The 23,268-nt window shown below is 42.0% G+C and overlaps 1 protein-coding gene across 6 annotated transcripts in view; it reads left to right on the top strand.

The window, feature by feature from the left end:
- The window catches only part of NFATC1 (nuclear factor of activated T cells 1), a 120,481-nt gene that overhangs the window by 37,716 nt on the left and 59,497 nt on the right, over positions 1 to 23,268 (top strand). For all 6 annotated transcript variants that reach the window (XM_082754596.1, XM_082754598.1, XM_082754597.1 and 3 more), the window contains exons 4-6: positions 9,360 to 9,562; positions 12,642 to 12,814; positions 15,444 to 15,584. In XM_082754596.1, coding sequence (XP_082610722.1) covers positions 9,360 to 9,562; positions 12,642 to 12,814; positions 15,444 to 15,584 — 517 coding nt within the window. The remainder of the gene's footprint in view (positions 1 to 9,359; positions 9,563 to 12,641; positions 12,815 to 15,443; positions 15,585 to 23,268) is intronic.

Here is a 23,268-nt window from a genome sequence, read left to right as displayed (position 1 = left end):
AACTTGATTTTAGTGGACTGCCTGGCTTTGGTTCTCCCTCCCTTCCTCCTTCCACGGGGGACAATTCTCCTGGTTCTGTCCTGCAGGGAGGTGTGTGGAGGTGTTGGAACCTCCCACAGCTGCACAGCTAGGTGATGGAGATAGAGCTGTAGTGTGGAAAGGGCTGGCTGCATTTGGTCACCTGAAAGGGAGGATGGAGACAGCTAGGATTAGGAGAAGGACATCTCAGCCTTGTCATAGAAGATTGCCTTTTGCTGGGCACACAGACAGTAGTGATTTGCCAGTGTCCCAGTGAATAAGGTGTCTCCAGGACTTACAAATTCCTTTCTGTTAGTTAGTCTGATGGGCATCACTCTCATAAGTCTAATGATTTTATGAGGAGTGTGAGCTGGATTGGTTTCTAGGTACATCTATTTTGGAGGAGGAAGAGCCTTCCTAGAAATAGGGAGCAGCATCTTGCAGCTGTTTAGACAAGGAGATTTCACAGCTGTGCTGGGAGCCAGCAGCCACGAAGGCTGTTTTTCCCTGGATAGAGACTGAAATGACTACTGAGCCAGTGACTGAGTGTACAGCATCTCTATTACATTAAGATTAATAATTCCTCACAGCGTATTTGCAGCTGGAGGTTTTATATAGATATTTATTCATCGTGATGTGAACAGCTGCTCTTTTGCTGCACTGTTGAATTTAAGTCCAAGTGGCAGCCCTAGAAAGTGCCACATAAAACACACTCCTGCTGCTTTTCATTCACTCTTTCTTCCATCCAGCTCTCACCCTCTGCCTAGACATAGCCCTTTGCAGCAGCAAGCCATCTCATTTTTATTTGTGGACAAACTCTATGCTTGGATCTTAAAGTAGAGTTTGAGTGAATCCAAGGAATATGGATTTCCAGAAAGGAAAAATAAATCTTGAAAGCAGCACAAAAACTGAAGGAATTCCTGTTATATTTTTATGAGAAGTAAGTGAGGGACTGTGAGGAGTAGCATATATACTATGTCATACAGGGCATAAATTATACACTGTTTTTGGCATAAAATATATGCTATTTATACCCTACAGCCAGAGGGTAAACTCATCTCCTGAAGAGGTGTTTTATTTTCTGTTTGTTTATCTATTAATTTATTTATTTATTCTGAAGTTTATCTGCTATACTGTTTTGAATAAGACTCATTTTTTTTTTTTTTGGTTTGTGCTCTTACCAGAGAACACAGTGTATAAGAGCATCCGAGTGGCCCAAGTTTAGTGCCTCTGATTTTCATCCACGCAGATATGTGGTCTGGAGCTGAGTTTTGCACCCAAGCAAAAAAAAACGGCACCCAATATTGCATGCTTTGTGCCTGTCAAAGGGAAGGGGTACCTGTCATGCTAATGAACGGAGGAGTTCACCTCCTGTGCTGTGACTCTCTTTAGGTGTGCTTTGGGCTGCAGCAGCCTGTACCGTTCTGGGCTGGAGTCATAAAATGCATAATGGACACATGGTTGAAATATACACCTGCAGAGCATGATGATAAAGCTGAAGAGAAACAGGGACGAGCCCACCTTGAGGCAGGGGTCACACCAGTTTGTTGATGTTCTGTGAATGCAGCAAGCCCTGACAAACCAACGTGTGATCACCAGGGATGCACTGCTGGGGCAGCTCCTTGCTCTGTCAGGTCACCCACATCCCCACAAGTTGTGGCTGCGCAGCTTGCCCTTTGGAGCATGGGCAGGGGCTATTGAGATGTTTGCTTTAAGGGAGGCTGAAGGAAGGGCCTCTGAGTCCCTGGCTTTGGACACCTGAGGTATGATTTTTCCCCAAGCCTACCCTAGCAAAGGAACTCAGAGTCAAAACTGTGAGGAGTAAGTGAAGGGAGTATTGTGATGAGGAGGGCATTCTTTAAATGTCTTTTTTTTTTTTTTTTTTTTCTTCCCTCAGAGGAGTAGATTTCTGGCTTTCTGATTCTTCATCAGAAGGTCCTTAGGCAGATTGAGCTGCGGGGAAGCTGAGGCAGGGTTGCTAAGGGACTAGCCCAAGCGAAGGTCAGGCAGGATCTCTGCAGTGAGCACAAGAATAGATTCCTGGGTCTCCTGATCTCGGTGTCAGAGCCTTTACTTCACGTGACAGTCATTGCACACAGGACCACATTTCCCTCTTCCCATTTAAACCCATGATGTAACAGCTTACATTGCCTCATACTTCTACGTGGTAGCTAAAAGTATGTTTTTTCTTAAAAATCGGAGGGATGACTCTATTTTAATGCACGCTTGGTGTTCACAGCTAAAATCAATGCCTGAAATGTTTATGTACTTTCTTTATAGTTTAAACAGCTTGATCTTCAATTTGTTTTTAAAAAATCAAAACGCTGAGTGCTCACTGATGTTATGTTTTTGAGGCTGTTTATTAGGTACATTTTTAAAACATGACAATTTGTTTTATTTTATCATTCATCATGTGCAGTTACTGTAAAAAATAATAAAAAAAAGAGCAAACAAACAAAAATACATCGAAGACCTACTGATTGAGAAAGATTGCAATAAAGCTATTCTGTGTATATCTCCTAAAACTCTGGCTTAAAGACACAAGCAGCAATTACTTCAGAGATTTCACTGGTTTATAGATTTTACATTTTATCCTGTTTTCCCATTTTGAATGCATTGAGGAATTACATTCCAAACCACTGATGGAAGAATAAGCAAAAGAAGTCCCTGTTCACCAGATTGGATGTTTAGTCTTGCTAATGATTCTCTCTAGGCTAACACTCTAGCTCAGGTTATTTCTTGAACAGTCCTAGAAGTACAAGTGGAACCAGACAGAAGTGTAAAGTATTGCCAAGTACCTGCTGCAAGCAGTATGTCCATCAATTACATGGCTGGAAAAGAAAGGTAGATATTTTCCTTACTATTTTTAGAGAAATAAATGAGTTTATTTTCACAGTCTTTATTATGTACCAAATGTACAAAGAGCAAGGACACATATTTACAGTTTCATTACTGATACAGAGGTAATGTATGGATTTTTTTGCACATCATTATCATGAAGGACGCAGCACCTAACAGCCTGGAGAATATCGAACACAAGCTCCTGAGTAGTTTAGAGGATGGATATGAAGTCCCCGGTCATGCCCCACTTTGATATTACTGAGAGCTCTGCCCTGAAAGTACTGGGATGGGCTAGGCCCTAAATCAGCAGCAACAGTAATTTAACATATTTACAGAGTCAGAGTCTGGGGAAATGGACTGTTTTAGTTGCCTGCAAAAAACAAGCACTGGTGTTTCTGTGGTCTTTTCCCAGAACTCCCTTTAAGTACACTGAAAAGTTATTGCATAGCATAGCTTACTTTTTTTCCTGACAGCGTCAGTGGGTACAGACGGTGTACCTGGCTGGTGCGTCTAGCCACGGCTGCCTCCCCGGCTCCCGTCAAAATGGGACCATTCTTTCAGTGGCCTCCAGGAGCCTTTACAGGCACAGAGAGCTCATTGTTATGACAGGTAGTTTTCTGAGCATTTCAACAGATACTTCAGCATGCCAAAAGCATAAAGCACTTGGAAGGAAGCTTGCAGAATATTTCAACTGCCTTTCTTAAAATAAATGTCCTGACTTAAATAATAGAAGTTTTCCTCACAGTCTCTAAAATGGGCATAATTTCTGAAATAGCATTTGAGATACTGGATGGGGCACAACATTTGCAAAAGAAAAAAAAAATCCTCAAAATTCAGTAGCTGCAGTGAGGTTTGGAGAAGTTTTGTTGGTGTTTCTAATGTTCTTGTTAAGAGCACCTCTGCTTCTTCTGCTTGCTGTTTTACAAGTCTGCTCAATTCCGATTGCCGAATGTTTTACATACATACCAGGCATATCTTCTGGTGTATCAAAAAGATAGGTATGCCCTATGATCTGGTGTGCTCATCTTATGTCTGTGATAAGCCTTGTTTTATGATTGATACAGGACTAAGTCAGGTACTACCTTGCAGTCACATATTCAATGCTGGCGTGAAATAGTGCTATTTTCCTTGTGCTTTGCTGTCTGTCGAAGGAAGACCTTCTGGCATTTAAAACCACGGTTACTGGATGTGCTAGAACAGTAATGCCTGTTCCATGGTGTGCACTCCAGGGGAAAGGCTGGGATTTGCTTTGGCACCGTGCGCCAAGATGAGTAGCAATTTACTAGTGAGAGTCAAGAGGTGTTGGTGGGAGAGGATGTTGTGAAAGAGGTGACAGAGAGGTTTAGGAATTCCAGAGAAAGCTTGGTGTGGTGGGGCAGTCATCCAGGCGGTGCAGTCTTTCTCTCGCTCTTGCATAAGATGATGTAAGGTGACAAAGAGCTTAATTGTGATCAGTCGTGTTTTGAGTGTTAATTACTGGTGACTGCACTGCTTTTGATAGAATGAGAGGAGTGTAAAGCAGGCCCACAATTAAGTCTGATTTTGATCTTAGCAGCTTCAGACAGTGTAAATGCAAATATCATTGGAGACTAGTTCAGTTTTTTTTTACAGTGTTGTTAAAAAAGGAAAAGAGCAGATTAGTCAGTGGTCAGTCAAAACAGGAGACTATGACCTACTTTCACTTCAAAACCAATAAAATGGACCACAGTGGTCTTATCTACTTCAGTTTTCCTGCATCTTTACTTTGTATTAAAACAGGTGACTGCTGTATCCTCACCTTTATTTGGGAAGGAAAACTCATTCAAAGCATTGTACATCTGATCCTTATGTGGGGCTAAGGCCCTTTACACTTTCACAGCAGGGAAATGTACGGCTGTTTCCACTTGGATCTAGGTATCATCAGGCAAAGCAGGTCTGATAGGAAAGGCACATTCTTTTTTACGAATCCTGTAGCTGCAAGCAGCCTTTTTCACCCATACTCAGCTGCTGAGATATTAAGAGAAGAGCTTCAGCTTTGGGACTGTGTTACACAGAGAAGAGGATAAAAATAGGGTGTCTGACGCATGCATCCCATGTCGCACGCCAGGAAACAGAATCATTATACCGAGTACAGTATTCCAGAGCATGCGTGGAAAATATCCATGTAGTGAACGTGTGAAATCTTTCCTAACCAACAGAAATATTCAGCCCCCCTTTTCCCCTTTCCGTTTTACATTCATCTTGCTTGGTATTCCTTTTACCTGTTGACAAATATAACTGCCCAAAATACCACAGCTTTGCCTCTACTACCACCGCTCCTGTCTTCATTCTGTTGAATGATGTGACAGTAATGTCACTCTTCTATATTTTAAGGGAGCCACAGATTATTCTTGCTGTGCCCAACTAAGAGTAAGTAAAATCATGCCCATTTTCCAGACATATGCAGCATGCTAAAAACTCTCCCAAACTCAATGCTGTCTGTCACAGAAATTGTGCTTTGGGTGCATGATCTAAAATTAGTCATCCGCAGTATGTACCCCTTCTAATGTTAATCCATGCATCGTTTTCTTTTATTGCTTCTGTTGGCATACAAGATTATGTGACATAATATAAAAGTAAATAATATGATGCAATGGGTAAAACTTAAAGGGAGATACATATCTGAGATCAGTTGCCTCCTACTGCAGAACATAAAACTTACAGTTAAGTGAGAGTGAGGATTTCACTTGTGTGGAGGGCAGCAAAAATCAACTGTATAGAGACTGGATTAGCAAACTGAACTTTCTGGATATTTTTGACACTTACCATGTCTTGAAAACTTGTGTTTGTTCAGCAAACTAAGCACTGTTTGTATTCAGGTTCAGAACTAACAGTTGGGGAAGAGCTCCAGGAGGTTGGATGAATAACAGTGCGTGATGGATCCAGCAAGAGCTCATGGCTTAGCAAAGCCCAGCAGGGCTCTAGAACAGGGCCTTAAAATAAAATAAAAATCAGAAATCTAGTTTGAAGATCACAGGCTTTGAAAAACAGTGCAAAACATGCATTTGAGATCTTAGTAGTTACTTTCCAGTATTTGAATGCTTATTGGATGAGGACGAGTATGAAAAGCTGAGGACTTGGGTTTTAGGTTGACTTCTGGTACAAAACCTGTGGGAAAAGCACAAGCCGAGACTCACAAGTAGGTTATGAGATATGGCAGCAGCCAAGTTCTGATTTGAAGATAAACCCTGAAATAGCAGAACTTAACGCAAGACTAACATTTTTTGACCCATTTGCCCTGATTCAGTAAAACATATGGGTGCCTCAGTGTGTGATTTTGCTTTTGCTGAATTGAGGTATGAGTTACTCGCTGCTCTATTTTTACTTTTTAAGCAGCCTTGTAATTCAATATGAGTTTGTTTTAATTTTACACTCTCCATAAAAAGCACTCTCCATAACACATTAGAGAAGTCACCAGTGGTAACGCATAACTACGTAGCTTTTTCTTCCAGCAGCTTCCTGTAGAAATTTAATCGGTTTGTGTCACACTGCATTACATTTTTCCCCTGCGAACCAGTGTGCTGCTTGCAATCAAAAATACCCAGCAGTACCCCGTGTCTCCTCCGTCACCGCGGCCTCAACGTCGAGGCTTTGGAAATGTTGACACGGCGTGAGATCAGTCCAGGCTGAATCCAGGTCACTCCGCTACCCCTGCTTGCGCTGGTGGTGGTAGTAAACAGCTATGGCCATGAGGCACGTGGGGACAGAGCTGTGCTGAGTAAGACAGTGGCTTCCCCATGGTCACTGGCTGTGCTGGGAACACATTTGTGATTGCTTGCCAGCGGCTTGGGCTGCATCTCTGCACACTGGGAGTTAGAGCCTGAAAATCCTATTTTTGCAGCACAGCACAAATCTTTGTGTTGAGGGTCTTTCTGCTGCCAGCTGTAGGAGCTGGGTGTTTTGGGGGCTACCCTGTTTTTGCACTGGAAGCACATCATATTGGTTCAGGCGGTGGCTGCACAGACAACTGATGGTGGGGTCAGAGACAGGAGGGTTGGGGATTGCTGAAGTACAGTGAAGCTCAGCCTCATGGCAAGCATATTTAAAACTCCTGCTGGGAAAAAAAAAAAAAAAAAAAAAGGGAAAAAGAAAAAACTTTTGTTAAGGTCTCCTACTGAAACCTTGGAAATGCAGCTTCCTGCAGTTACTCAAGCAGCAAATTAGAAAGTTGCTGCCACTGTTTGTTTGTGACCTGACAGAGAAGCAGCCTTTCCTCTGCTGCTTCTGTTCTCTGAGGCTGGTAACTGAACTGAAAGACCTGGCCATGGCACCTCCTTGAAGTGAGCACTTAGGCTGAGGTCTGCTTTCCTCTCTCTGCCATTTTGACAATACTGCAGTGCTCTGTTCTGGGGAAAGGGCAGAGGTGTGGAGGAGTTAATGAAAGCAGTATAGCCTCCAGCCTCCTCTGCAATGAGCTACGTGCATTAAAGGCATGGCTACAGACCATCTTGCTTGATCTAGGTTGATGGGAGAATCTCAGGCAGCAAACCCTCAGTGGGAAAACAAATAGAAAGCTGGGGGAAGGGAATGACAGAGAAGCAAGTTGAAAAGTCGGATTTTAAAGCTACCATTAATGTGTTTTCAATTTGACAATGCCGATATGGAAAATGGAGCGCAGCCTGCCCACCCCAGCTGCGAGCTGGCTTTGCATGGTCTGAACAATGCAGATCTGATAAAGTACTGTAGAGCTGGAAGCGAGTCCCCTCCTGTCCATGCCCTCCTGGCATCCACATTTTGGATAAGAACGTAAAAACTGTTACATCAAGTTAAACAAAACATTTCTGTTTTCCTTTTGGCTATTCTGGCCAAAGCATGGGGTGAAAAATCTGCAACATACCTGATTGGTGTTGGGAAGATGTTCATAGTCACAGTGTCCCTCCTTGCTCTCTGGCATCCTTAGCATCAGAAAAATTACCATTGTGCTTTCCTGTTGCTGTCAGCATATTTGATAGCAGCAAGAAGGCTTTGTGCTTGTGTTTGCACTCGCCAGAATCTTGCCATGCTCAAAGAGTATTAATGACTTGAGATCTTTGTCCCTAATAGAATTCCCATTGCCAGATATTAAAATGTGTGAAAATGTCTCCAGGCGCTAAAATACCCTGGAGAGATGGATCTTAGATGATTATGAAGATACAAATGACCTCTTAAGATTTAAGGAGAGTGAAAGCAACCAGAATACAAATATCAACAACATTTGATACGGGTTTCACCACTGGTTTTCAGCTTTATGTGGCTTTGGACTTGAGTACAAGTGCCAGTAACACAGAGGAGGTTGAGGGCTATGGCTCATGGGTGCTGTGAGCTCTGTGTCATGTCTGCCAGCACCATGGCTTGATGCAAAGGCTGGAGCTGCCAGGCCCAGCTGGCTGGAGCAGAGGCATGGCAGGCCTGCGTTGGGCAGCAGTAAGGGCAGGTGAAGGGAAGATGTAAAACCTCTCCGCCTGTCTGGGGCATGTTCTGTATGCAGTGGCAGGCTCCCCCAGCACAGTGTGGTGGCATGAGCCATCACCAGCTTTGGTTTGCCACATGCCTGCCAGTTTTAGCCAGGTGCTGGAGCAGGCATATGCAACTGGGAGCTTCCTCCCACTCTGGACCTTCCTCATCTGCCAGTCTGACAAACTCCATCAGCTTTCATGTCCTGGGCTTTACTGCAGCCAGATGCTAATGATGGAGGAGCAGGATCTGCAGGGCTCACTCCCATGCCTGACTGCTGTCCCCAGACACACACTGGGCTGTGGCCTCCTTTGCACCAGTGTAAACCCGGAGTGTCTTCTTCAGAGCAGAGGCTGACAGGGGGCAGGATGAGGTCAGGCCCTGCTTCTGCTGTGGCATGTAGCAGAAATAACTCTTGTTGGCATCAGAGAGGTCACTGTAACTAATGTACATGAAGTTCAAGTTAGGCCCTGTAGCTTCAATGAGATTTCTGTGCCATTATAACAAGTATTTGACACACACGTTGCAACGATTCATGTACACAGGATCTATCTCCATTCTGTTCCAGGCAGTATTCACCAACATAAAAATCAGCTAATGAGTGAAGGTGTCCTGAGCAGCAGCCTGCTCTGCATGTGGGATGATCCAGGAAGCTCATAGGTGTATGAGTTTTGCTCCTTTCCACTTGCAAACTCCATTGGCTTTGCCACCCTCTCTCCGTACTGCAGGGGAACATTGACTTCATTGTTTTTTTTGCCAAACTCTGCAACAGAATTTATGCGAAGTTTTCTGTGGACGTAGCAGGAGTGCTCAAAAGTTCACTCCATCTAAAGTGCCTCAGGTCTTCTAGGATAATGAGACATTTTCTGAGTGCACCTTTTTATTGTACCAATATTACGTTACAGGAAAAATTGAAGGGGGGAACTTAACACATAGCACCTGTCACAAGTTCTCTCCCTGAATTAGGCTCTCCTGCTTATAAAAATTTAATTGATTCCTAGCAGTTTATGTGCATGGTGCTCAGTGGGCGTTTTCTGTTCTCTTGCCAGCTACATGGTTACTTAGAAAGCGAGCCGCTCACGCTACAGCTGTTCATTGGGACTGCAGACGACCGCCTGCTGCGACCCCATGCTTTCTACCAAGTTCACCGAATCACAGGGAAGACCGTTTCCACCACCAGCCACGAAACAATACTTTCGAACACCAAAGTCTTGGAAATTCCACTGCTTCCAGAGAACAACATGAGAGCAATGTAAGACCCAGATACTGTATCTGACAACTTTGCAGTCTCCTCCTGGTCTCCCCACTTATTTTCTTCTTTATTGCTTTGTCGGGTTTTTCTTTGTTTGTTTGGGTTGGTTAGTTCTTTTTTGTTTATTTTATTTTTTTATGTACACTATTTTCCTCTTCCAGTCTTTTTTTTTTCTTTTTTTAATTTCTCTCAGTAGTAGTAGGTTTTCATAGCTTTGCCAGGACAAACTGCCCCTCATCAGCTTAACAACAAAATGAACTTCGCAAATATTTATGACAACTGATTGCTTTCATTCTAGAGTTTCAGCCAATGTGCTTATTTGCCATTTAAAATAAGTATCTCAGTTACCAAGCTCTAAATATCTCCTACCTCAGCTCCTGCATTTAGTTTCTAAATATGACACCTCTTACTCCTGTACGTGCTAGCACAAGGAACAGGGCCTATTAAAATTTATCTTTGGATGTCAATGGAATCTCTTAGAGGGCATTTCCAAGTAACCTAACCTTTTTCAAGACAAATAAAACTATTCTTATTTCTTATGTAATAAAAATCAGCATTTGTCAATGGCATTTGTTTAGAAGCAAAACTTTCAACAAAGGAGTAAAGATGAATAAACTTAGAGATTACCATTACTAAACTGGTTTAGTCCTGTGCAGGAAAGCAAGCATCTCCATCTAAGAAATTCTGACTTAATAGGAGTCTGAGTGTTCATGAAGTGACCCATATGTCCATTCGACACAGGTAAATTTTATTATAAGATTGTGTATAAAGTGTCAAATATCCTGCTGCATATGTAACATGCACAAGACCCTCCATATGATTTCATCCTCTCCCCTCTCCACCCATCATTCAAATGATTGTAACCCTTTCCTGAGTTATGTGCTTTGGGAGGAGTTTGTATGTGCTTGTGTGCATGTACATCTATTGGTGTATGTATAAACGTGTGTGTATGCAGATTTATATAGAGATGAATGCATGTTTGTGTGGATTTATAGGTAGGTAGAAAGATAGGTAGGTAAACAGACAGAAAGCAAGCCGGAAATTTGGCCTCACCACAACAAAGACCATGGGAAAATCCCAGGGAGCTTTCTAAAACCACGGTTTCACTCCTTGTTATTCATACACTGTTTTCTGCATCTTAATGTAGTGAAAAATGGTATCATACACCTGAAGCTATTCTGCACGTAGCAGTTATTAGAAGCTAGTTTGCAGTGTCGTGTAGAACATGCACTGGAGTTCATCGTGTAAATAGAAGAGCTAGAATGTGTTTAACTGCTTTGCCAGCCAGAATTAGGGCAATCACTCAAGAACTGAGGACCTCTGTGACTTCATTGTGTTTAAAGTCATGACAAACCAGCAAAATAATTGGCCTTATTTTCTGTCATTGTAAGTTGGCACAGATCCATTGAGGTTATTGAAATTTCACCAATTTGCACCCACAAAAAATTCTTTGGCCTTTTTTTTATCCAGTATGAATAATATTGTTGGCCACCTAGGAACATTATTACTGTTTCTATCATCATCTCTGTAGAATAAAGGTAGTCACACAGTCCTGGAGTCACACAATTCTGGAGCCAAGCTGAATATTTTTATGACACGCATGCCAGATCATAGTAGAGTTCTCTCAAGAACCACAAACAATGCTTTGGCATTACATGTCAGTAGTCTGAAACCTCATGTAGTGCTAACAGTGAATTGAAATTTAGAGCCAAGGACCTTTCTCACGGATACTTTGTGTATTTAGGCCTTGATTCAGCAAAACACTGAAGCTTATCTGCACATTTTAACTTTTGCACATTTAACTACTCCTGTTGATTTCAGATTTTAATATCCATGACCTTACAAGTCTAAATTTACGTGCTTTGTCTCTTCTGAATCTTACAGAGTCTGGACTAATATGTGTAGAATTTTGACATATGTACAAATATTTCATAATTCTTCCGGCTTCCTCTGCTAATATTGAGAAGCTTTAAGACATTCATTAGTTTCTTTGATCATATCAGCAAGGACCTTTTTGTTACTCTGAAATCCATACTTTAGACAAAATGCAGGTCAAAACCAGGCTACTATAGTTCTTGTTTGCAGTTTACTTTAGAACAGAGCTTCAAAGGTCTGGAGGGGGAGTTAAACTCTTTGAATGCAAAATAAAATTAAACTATGAATATTCAATGCAATGAAATGCATGCCAGAAACCAGTACCCAGAAGAAATTGCCATGCAGGCTTTGTAGCCGTGGCCAAAGCAGAGGTATTTTTGCAGTGGGTTTTTGAGTGTATATGTTTATATAGCTTTTGTTCTGTGAACTTCCTCTATTGGAATTTGCTCTGACAAAAATTCTGACTCATCCACAAGAAAACCAAAACTAAAAAATAGGAGCAAGAGAGGTCTTAAATGGTAAGAGTTCTCTCTGACAAAACAAACAAAAACCAACCAACCAAACAAAAAACATTTTTTCATAATGTGGAGAGAGAACCCTGGATTTAGTATTTTTCATTCAGAGCTTCAGCTCCATGCTCAGCTTGGGAGTCCTTCCAGTTCATTCAAATACAAACATGTTGACAGTAGGACAGACTCAGTTAGAGCTATGCTTATTAATAAGCATTTTTAGGACTTTGCCCTAGAATAAAAATCATGGGATATTTTTATCCAAATTAACTATAACAGGTAAGTATGCCTGCATTCTAGGTTAGTAACACTTTGTGTACTACTGTTGCATCCCATAGACTTCCTTAATCTCATTATTTCTTTGGTCTTCAATTAATCTGTAAGCTCCATCTTTACAGGGTGTGTTGGGGAGGGAGGATCTTTTAGATTATTTCCTTTGGCAATTGAAGTAACGTCCTAAATTTGTGTGCTTAACTGCAGCTAGTATGCATTACTGCTGATAACCTGAACTAGGCTACTTCTGGATGTAAGTACTAGACTTCATGAAGTCTGCTCCCTTTAGCCTGGCCATGGGGCTGTGTCTGGCACATTATTTTAAGAAAGATGTACAGGAGAGAAGGAAGAAACTGCACGCTTGTGTCTTTCTGAAGTCTGCTTGAAATGAATTGAATTGCTCTATGTTTTCTTTTGGATAGTATCGACTGTGCTGGAATATTAAAGCTCAGAAACTCTGACATTGAGCTGCGGAAGGGAGAAACGGACATTGGGCGGAAGAACACACGCGTGCGGCTGGTCTTCCGAGTTCACATCCCCCAGTCCAATGGGAGGACCCTCTCTCTGCAAGTAGCTTCCAACCCCATTGAGTGCTGTAAGTAACAACAGACATCTTTCTCCTGCCAGCTATTGTGCCACCCAACATGCAGCCTTTGGCCACCGACATGCAAAACGTTGGTTTTGCTGTAACTGTCTAATCGGACCTTGCTCTGCTTTTCAAAAACACATATTTTATATTGAAAACGAATACCTTTGTCTTAGAAAAAATGTGTCACTTTGTGCATTTATCTTTTTATAGGGAAGAATGCACTTGAAACAAAAACAGAGTGCTGTTCAACTAATGGTAGACCTGGAATTGACAAGACTTGTAGCTTTTTTTGTTACTTACTATCATACAGACAACTGCTGTAGGAGTTTTGGAAAACAGCTACCATGTCATAGTCACTCTCTCTCTCCCGAACATAAAGCAAAAAAACAGCAAACAAAAACCTATCCCTTTGATGAGGAGCTAGCAATACACTACAGCTGACACATTGGTACAAGCTGCCTGTGGCTTCAGAAAACCTCCAGAAACCAAGTTTCCGTACTGGGGTCTCTTTGACTGACCAGACTGCTTTTTATCAGATACACTGATGCACCCTCCAAAGACACCTATATCATTCTTGGTCCTCAGCCTGCCACGTGTGCATACACAAGACAAAATCAATTAGCTCCGTGTAGTTTTAACACTCCTGCATAAGTAGTGAAAACTGAATTTCAGTCTAACTGCCATTGCTATTTTGGTCACCTGGACAGACAGACAAAGGTTTTTAAGGTTTTTGGATTCAGATTAGGAGACAAAAGGCCAGATGCTTATTCATTGCTATAGCCCTCCCTGGCTACATCCTTTTGTCCCACTAAACCAGCAAGCAATTTGCAGCAGTCCTCCCACTCCATACACATCCTGAGGGGTATGTGACCGCAGTGCATGCCAGCCCCTGACTGCTCCTCACTTCCCCCTGAGGGAAGGCCATCCTCCCTCAAGCTACTATCCTTGATGCACCTCCAGTTGCTTTCTGCCCTTTGGGGAGTTGGTTTTGATAAAGTGGATCTCTCTGATGCATCCAGGGCAGGGAACAACTTCATGGCCAGGGGGTATGTGAGGGGTGAACTCTGGGGATTGGGTGTGCAGGGGATGGGGAAGAAAGCTCAACCATTTGATCTCAAAATTTGATCTCTTGGAAGCGTGGTGCTTTTTCATGGATTGTTAATGGAGAAGCTACAGGAAAGAGCATTTCTGCATTCCTCTTGCAAAGGCAGTGACTTTCAGATCAGTGACAGTACCCCCATCCTTTTGTGTATGGTAGCACTGCTGCCACTCCAGTAGTCCAATTCTGCAAGAGGGTGAAATGTGGGAAAGGATAGTGCTGTTATAGCAACAGTTATAGCTTCCCTCCTTCACAGTCATTCATTTAAATAAACAAATGAGTGTTGTTGATGGGAAGGGATCATATCTTATCATACATTAAAATACGATGATGTTATTCTGAAGAATACTAAAGCCTCCATACCTGTAACAAGTAGTCTGGCATAAAGCTCTGTCTTCTGACCAGGATATGTATGAGATGAATAATTTTCCCTTTGTTTCATTTTCAAGAGCAAGTTCTAGGTTAACAAGCAAAGCAAAAAAAAAAAAAAAAAAAGAGGAGTCATGGTTTCATCCTGCTTGTGTTGAAGCTCATGAGACTTTTTCAACTGCTATGTAGTAGGATAAGGCTACAGTATGAATACACCCTGAAATGCCCATCCAAATATGCCAGGCTCGGGAGGCTAATAAATATAAAGATGATTGGATTTGTATCAGTGACCTGAAGTTTTGAAGACTGTGTAATGAGCAAAAGTATGGTACATGCCTCCTCAAAGGAGCAGAAAAAAAAAGAAAAAAAAAAAAAAAGTGCTAGTGTTATTTCCAGTGCAGAATGTGGAATAAGCTGGTGCCAAAATCTTCATGCATCTCTTAATGCATGTGACACCAGGAGGAACCATGTAAGCTGGATAAAATGTCACGTCATCCCTTGAAGTACAGCCATGTTCACTCCATGTTACAGTTGGGGGTGAAACAGGCTTTCCAACCAGTGAACTTTTGCTGTACTGTGAGGCCCATGGTTTCTAGTGAAAGACAATTTGAAGAATTGAAAATACAGTTGTAGTGACTGAAATGCATTTTGAACATGGATGGTCTTGTTCTCATGTGTGCCTTGTAAGCACATGGCGGATATGTGATAGACAAAGCATCCTTTTATGTCTTAGAGACAACATTTTTTAATTTAATTTATTTTAAAATTTATTTTAAATAAACAGTGTTTATTTAAAAAATAAATAAATTTTAAACAAATATTTTTAAATAAATTAATTAAAAAATAATTTAAATAAACAAATTTCAATAAAATATGCTTTTTGGTATAGTACAGGTCAAGGTAAGTTTTAAACAGCTTATTGGTTTTTTTTTTGGTTGTTTGTTTCTTTTTGTGAGCCTTTTGAATTGTACTTCTGTGTTTGACAGCATATGACCAACGTGCTTGAAAACCAAATGTGTTTCCTGCAAACCTTCTGACCTTTTCTATATCAAACTCAGTTTATCTTACAAGGGTAAGGATTGTAAGCATTAAGTCTCTCACTGATGCAGTATTTAATTTTTTGTGTATGTGGTTGCCTTTTTTTTTTTTTTTCTTATAACTTTCCAGCTCAGAGATCTGCCCAAGAACTGCCTCTTGTGGAGAAGCAAAGTACTGACAGCTTTCCTGTTATCGGAGGGAAAAAAATGATCCTGACCGGCCATAACTTTCTGCAAGACTCCAAAGTCGTCTTTGTGGAGAAAGCACCAGGTATGCCTTATCAAACTAGATTCCCGTCTGCCTATTCCTCCCCCCCCAGTTTTAAAATCTCGGCCAAATGGGGACAGTGTCATCGCTGTGGTCACGTTTTCTTTTGCATGTTTCACCCACCCTGCGGCAGGTGCAGCAGCAGGCAGACAGCCATGGGCTGTCAGGACCCCCAGCGGGACCCCTGGCAGGCTGGTTGCAGCCTCAGGCAGCCAGGTCCCCCCTAGGGTCCCCCTTTGGGTCCATCACGCAGGTTTGGGCCAGAGGTGTGTGTGTCACACGCCGTCACTCGCGTGCGCACCCCTGCAGCAGGGTGCAGGCTGCGAGCTCGAGTCAGGCTCTGAAATGAGATAGTTAAGGGCAGTTTTGAGTCTTGTTTTGGAAAGGGTTTCCGTGGCGCTGGCTCACGCTGTGGATTCCTCAGCTGCTGGCTGAACCCCCCCCCCTGAACTTTAAAGCGTCTTGGGCGCTCCTCCAGCTGTGACAGCGCACCCAGTCGGGCCTCCCTGCGAGCAGAGACCCCATCCCAAGTGCCTGCTCAGCTCCCAGGGGACGAGCCGAGTTTCCCAGCGGGGTCCTGACTTGGTGTCGTTTCTCCCTCAAGAAAAAGGAAAGTGACACTGCACAAAGGCAGCATGCAGATAGAGGAAACATCTACATACATGCAACATTTTAAAGAAATTGTGAGAAATGAAGGTTTTATGTAAATGAAGTGTATAGTTGCATACTGGGTGTGTTGACGATGAAGGAAATGATCAAAGGCTTTGCCCATCGCTCTGAAAAACCCAGGTGGTGAACTGCTTGGGTGCACGGGTTCGTAGGATGGGCCCATGCAGGAGTGTCTCCTCTACACAAAAGCATCGTCAGAGATCTCCTTGGATGCTTCCCCCTGACCCCAGGCATGAAGTGGGTGGAAACACTGCAGGAGCCAGTCAGTGAAGAACAAACACTATCATTAAGTCACTAGTACCGATCTGATCTGAAGCTGTGCCTGCCTAGTTTTAATGGTATCACAGCAGACTTGGTGCAGTTGCAGGGTGGTACCTGCTGCATGGAAGTACACCGGCAGAGGCTGAGCCTTTAAAGTTGAAAGCATCTTCAGGAACTGCCCAGCCTACATTAGTCTCCCAGCTGCCCAGCTTCTGATTCATAAGGCAATTGTGTCACGAGGAATGGCTCAGAAAGGAATTTTGCTGGTGAATCCCAACTGAGTAATTTCTAGGGCCTGTGTGATGAGTTGTCTGCTACATTGCCTAACACAGCTTGATGCATTTGAAACAAACAAGCATGGTGCATCATTGTCTTAGTGACAGACACCTCCAGCTCAATTTTGGGGCAGAGTTACCCTAATGAGAAATGAAAAAGCATTACCAGCCTTCACTTCTGAAAATGCAAGCAGTGTTTCTTTCCCTTTCAGCTATTCCATATCTATGAAAATAGGTCAGGAGAAGGAACGGCAGCATAGTTCCTCTTTCTTTTAGAAAGCTGGTTATGAACTTTTGTGATTAGCTGGAGACGTTCATTAGTTTTGCCTCTGTTGCTGCTTTTGTTTTTGAATTCGAAATGTTAATCACGTTCCTAGTGGGTAACAGCCAAAAACAGCTATTACAAAGTAAAGGATCACAGGAATAATTGCACTCATAAGGAGAAAATATCCTTTATAGAAAATGTAAGCACTATACTACAGGATCTCATGTCTTCAGTCCTTATTTAGGCAGAGTCCCCAATCTAGGAGGCAAGTCTCTATGAGCTCGTCTAATTCATGCTAGTCTGCATACTTAATTGGTTAATGCAGAGAGCTTGAGAACACTTTTTGTTTGGCTTTTGGTGTGCTTTTTTTTTTTTTTTTCCTTCTGTCTGAATAATTTCTTTAAGTCTGCTGAGCACATTGTGGTATGCTGAATGTTTTTCCAAGCATGAGTCCCAAGCTCTCAGTCTTCAGGGCTAGCCCTCAGCTGTTGTAATCTCTGGAGGAATGGCATTATCCTGGCCTCCTTGCGTGGGGAGTCTGTCTTAACAGTGACTCATACAAGAGGGAATCCCTGAAGAATGATCAAATTAATCCTTGAGCTGGGGAGGCAGGACATAGTATTTTCAGCTTAACCCCTTACTGGCTTCTTCTCAGCGAAGAAGTGAAACAGTAAAATATACTTTCAATCAGTGCAACACCATGTCACACAGAGCAAAAACTAGTCAGCTGCAAGGTGAAGGTGTTCTGAAAGGACAGTGAAAGGTGAGCTGTGAAGAACTCCTCTGAAAGGAGAACCCCTCAGTGCTGAGGCAGAGGACACACGTCTGGGCAAGTAACAAGTCTTTTCAGAAGTAGACTAAAATTTGCTCAAGCTTCTTGAAGTACCATAAAGGAATTCTCATGTCTTGAAATGAGTCCTTATTTTACAGGATGATTTTGGTCAATGTTTTACTGCTTGCACATAAGACTGTATTTTCCATTGATGAACAATGGTATAAAACAACCCTCCAAGAAACCTAGTGACAGTGAAGATGCAAATGCTGAATGTATTGTAAGAGATTTGCACTTTTAAATACAGAATCTCCTTAGACTGAAGAGAATCCCACAATTACTTTGTCTCTTGCAAATTACACTAATAATTGTTCTTATCTTCTTTCAGTTTCAGTCTCTGCTTTTCTCTTCCTAATTTTCAAGTGTCTTGTGAGTCTGTGTGTCACAGTTGTTGGGTGCTAGATTTAGGACATCCAATAGAAATCTGTTTGTCATCAGATTAGCACATTCTGAAATACAAAAATACACATCTGCAGCATACTAATAACAAAGACCCTTGATGTCTGTATGCTGGTATTTGCTCTGAGGCAAGGTGTGCATTTTGGCGACAAAAGTGAATGAAACGAATTTTATGTTTGTTAGCTGTGGGAGGAGGTGTTTGGGTAGGAGCAACAAAGTGTTTTCTGCTTAACACACTCACCTGAGAAAGCACAGATCATGATCTGGGATTATTATAAATGACACTGTTTTATTTACCTATCTTTTCAAAGCTTTTAATGTAATTTCTAGGTTCTAGATGTATCAGGCAACATAAGTCTTAAGGGAAGATTAAAAAAAATGCGAAGATGTTTGAAGACTATGTTTTAAGGACTATGTATCTGGCAGTTACCTTTTGTTGTTGTAACAACATCTCTATATATTTTATCTATCTGTTCTCAAATGTATTTTTGAAAAGTAACTTTAGTTATTGAACATAAAGCAGAAAAAAAAATACTGATAGAAATAACCATACTGCTAGCTCCTAGTGTATCAGATTATGTGATCTATAAAACTAAGTGCAGTGGAAAAATCACAGTTTCTCTTTATTTCAGTTCACCAAAAAAAGTGCTTCATGTAATTGACAAATGTAAATTGATTAATGAGACACAAAGCAAGTATCCCAAGCACCAAAGCATAGTGAAATTACAGGTATATCTTCCGGGCACACACCCATGTCCTTCCTTCTAGGACATTATAGTGTTGCCCAAGGTACTTTGGGATTTAGATCTTAGTCTCATACTAAGATCTGAAGGGGTTAACTTACCCAGTTATCCCAAAAGTCGCTCTTTGTTCCTGTAGCTAGAATGATTTTAGCAGTAGAGCTAGCTCAAGTATTTCTGGACTTCGTTGATTTGGCCAAGTCAAGACATACCTAAGAGATCAGGTTAAAATGACTGCAGTCTTCATTATTAGCAAATTGTGATCTGTGGAAATAAATGATTATTTGGTATCCTATTATTAGCTATCATTCAGTTGAGCTTCCACCTGTTAAGTTAGAGCACCACACCCATTTGGGTTTTGTGCTTAGTGACCAGAGCTCAGTGCAAGAGTTTTAAAGAGGAAAAAGGTAGAAATGTAACACCCAACTTCACTACATGTTCAGTTCCTCTAATAACACTGGCTTTGAAATTCTGTTTCCGTGTTGTTAATGTTGATGGCCATTTTGTCCTGGTCAAAGCGGGTGCATTTGAAAGTCCTCATGACAAATGTCTCTCCTTGAAGATGCTCATTTTGATGGGTGTTAATAGATTTTACTATTTTTTAATGTTGTATCTCTGAGTAACTCCTGGCTTACGGATTTCAGTGGCTTTGAACATGTTGCTAATTACTCATCCTTCAAATCAACAGAGATTGTAGCACCTCTAACCTAATTGCATAATATCCCAGCTATTGCACCCGAAGCATTTGAAACTCAATTTCAAGAAAGACAGAGAAGTAAACAGCACCTAAACAACATTTCCACCAATGATTTTCTCCTGTTTAGGGGTATTTTCAAAAAGCTAAACAGTTTTTCAGATTTAGTTATTGCTTCAAATTGTTCCTTCTGCTGTCATTTTTATTTTTGTTAAATGGATTTTTCTGTCAAAATTATTAATCTTTCCTGCTGGAACAGGTTTTGCTCTTAAAACATAAAAATGCTGATGTAGCATGGTAATAATTATGCTGGAGTAGATGAGAGATAGCTGGGTGAAATCACCAAATTTTTGGTATATATGCCAAAGGAAATCATTCTTCTCTGTAAGTATTTCAGATAGGAAAACTTGAAGTTTCCCCCCTGTTAGAAGTGGTCAAGTTTGGTCAGCCAAATATTTGCACAAATTAAATGCAATATGGAAAAGAAAAAAGCCAGATGAATTTAAGTGTCAACTCAAGCATTTCACAGGTTTTTTGTTCCTCTGAAATTTCATTGTTTCTGTCAAAGATGGTGATCAATCAGTTGCTGCTTTAAGGTACAAATGTCAGTTTGGAGTCTTGGAGGAGAGTCGAGAAATTCTAGTTCCTGTATATTTTGGGAGCATACGTTATTCTGTTGCATGGTAGATCCTCAACTGCAGTATTTTAAGTTCCAGAGAACTTACAAAAAGTTCTGGAAAATAGTATGTTCCGAAACACTCGAGTGGCATGTGGATGGAACGGATGTGTTGGGGAAGCATGTGGACTTTTTGGTTTGACTCAGCTGTACTTTGGAACTCAGGGCTTAGAGTCTGTTTTGACGTGATGTGATGTGATGGGGAGACGGGTGACCTGAGTCTTGGCAGAACTCCATTTGGTAAAAGATCTTACATTCTCAGAGATCTTTCCATTGCTCTTTCCATTGCCAGTAGCAGTCACAGTTTGGGGGGCAACTGGCCAAAAGGGGTCAAGTTTCACACTGGTAATCATACTGTAGCTCACATAATAAATAAGCAAGTGGCAAAACTCCCTTTCCCCTTTAGTCAGATGGACAGATACTACATAATTTTGTCTTTATCTGTCTGTTTTTCCAAGTTCAGGACACATGTTCCAGTTGGCAGTGAGCAGTTATGCACTGACTCATGTGCAGTGAGGTTAAAAATTCTGGAAACTAGATAAACTGGAAACTTCAAAGACATACGAGTTGGGAGCACAGAGTTCATGTGAAGGTCATTTGAACCTATTTCCTAGAGATGTATTGATAGCTGAAAGGGTTTCTGGCCATTGCCCAGAAATAGATAGCCTTGGGTGAATAGTATCATCAAATGGCAGAGTCACTTGATGGTGGAACCCTTTCACGCGCACGCAGAAGCAATGATGTAGCTTGTAGGAAATGTTAGCACGTTTCAGTTTTTCCTGGCTGTTTAGTCGAAGGAATGGCGAAGACAGAGTGGGACTGCAGCCATACGCATGAGATGGTATCAGCGGCAGCAAGCCTCATCCTGGGTGTTGTTCTCATAGTTAGGGACAAGATCAGTCAATCACAAATACTTACCGTGGACAACAGAGAAATAAGGAATAAGCATAAGGTCTCTAGGTAAAAGTAATTTGTCTGAGCAATCCTGTGAATTTTCAATTATTACAGAACCTACAGCTGCTTGAAGTTTATTCTTTCATGTGTTTGCCAAACTAAGTGGCTTCAAGCAGCTGCATCTGTGCAATCAAAGCTGTCTCTGAACATTTATAACTGCCACAAGATTTCAGATAGTTGTTACAGTTCCAGTAGGACCCTCTGTCCAAACACACAGGAATTCACAACCCTTACCCAGAAAGCTCAGAGTCTGTCTAAAGATAATAGAGGAAAGGAGTGTGGCTGGGGTGTTAAACTTGGCTGGCTGCCAGGCACCCACCGTGCTGCTCTCTCACTCCTCCTACTCCTCAAGAGGACAGGGGGACAAAAGAAGATGATGAAGTTTGTGGGTCAGGATAAAAACAGGGATGTCACTAACCAGTTACTACCAAAACAGACCCACAGAATTAATTTCATTTAATTTATTGACAATTAAAAATAGAATAGGATAGTAAGAAACAAAGACAGAACTGAATAACACCTTCCCCCATCTTCCCTTTCTGAGCAGCACAGGGGATGGGGAATGGAGTTGCTGTCAGGCCATAACACTTCATCTCTGCTGCTCCTTCCTCCTCGCACTTTTTCTTTGATTCAGCATGGATTAACTCCCACAGGATACAGTCCTTCACAAACTGCTGCAGCATGGGTCCTTCCCATGTACTGCAGATCTTCAAGATCTGTTCCAGAATGGGTCCTTTCTACAGGGTACAGTCTTGAAAGAAAAGGCTGCTCCAGCAAAGGCTGCAGCTCTTGCCAGGATGCTTTTCCTGCATTGGCTATCTATGGGCTTGCAGGGCAAATCCACAGGAGAATTGGACAATTTGCTTTACCATAATCTCCTCCACGGACTGCAAAGAAATCTCTACTCTGGCACCTGGATCACCTCTTCCCCTTCCTTATTCTCTGGACCTGGTGTCTTCAGGGTTGTTTCTCTCAAATTTTTCTCGCTCCTTTTTCTCAAAGGTACTGTGCAGTGTTCTTTATCCGTTCTTCAGCTTCTTTCTTTCATCGAGGCACCAGCAGTGTTGCTGACTGGCTCGACTTTGGCCAGCAATGTCTGTTGCAGAGCCAGCTTGCACTGGCTGTGTCACATGGGACAGCCCCTGGCCATTTCCAACAGAGGCCACCGCTGCATTGCTCCACTGCCAACACCTTGCCTTAGAAACCCCAATACAAGGTGATACCTCCAAAGTGCCTAGTTTTTGTAGAGATTTTCTACAACTTTTTCTAAAGCAGAATTTATTCTGTCCTGTTCCTTCCCTGACTGGTCATCAAAAGTTGTTTCAAGTCTCATGTGGGCATCACAGGAAGAACAGGGAAGAGACGTGAAGGAAGAGTAGCATGTCCCTTTTTGGTCTGTTGAAGGAGTAATATTACACCTTCAAGAGCAATGTGGAAGACAGTACAATGACATTTAAGAGAGAAATAGAGATAAGACATTTGCAAGATGTGCCTTGTTGCAAGGAAGCTGATGTCAAGGCAGATAATCAGGGATTATTATGTACATTAAACCACAGAATCATAGAATGGTTTGGGTTGGAAGGGACCCTAAAGATCATCTAGTTCCAACTCTTCTATGGGCAGGGACACATTCCACTAGATCACACTGCCCAAAGTCCCATCCATCATGGCCTTGAACACTTCCAGGGATGGGGCATTCACAGCTTTCCTTGAACACTTCCAGGGATGGGGCATTCACAGCTTCCCTGGGCTACCCATGACAGCGCCTCACCACCCTCAGATGAATATTGTCTTCCTTATATCTAATCTAAATCTACCCTCTTCGTTTAAAGCCATTACCCCTTGTCCTATCACTACATTCCCTGACAAAGAGTCCCTCCATATCTCTCCTGTAGGTCCTCTTTAAGTACTGGAAGGTTGCT

Source organism: Aythya marila (assembly GCF_965140915.1).
Source record: "Aythya marila genome assembly, chromosome: 2".
Lineage (NCBI taxonomy): Eukaryota > Metazoa > Chordata > Aves > Anseriformes > Anatidae > Aythya > Aythya marila.
The sequence above is the reverse complement of the archived record's forward strand: the minus strand, read 5'-3'. Positions and strand labels throughout refer to the sequence as shown.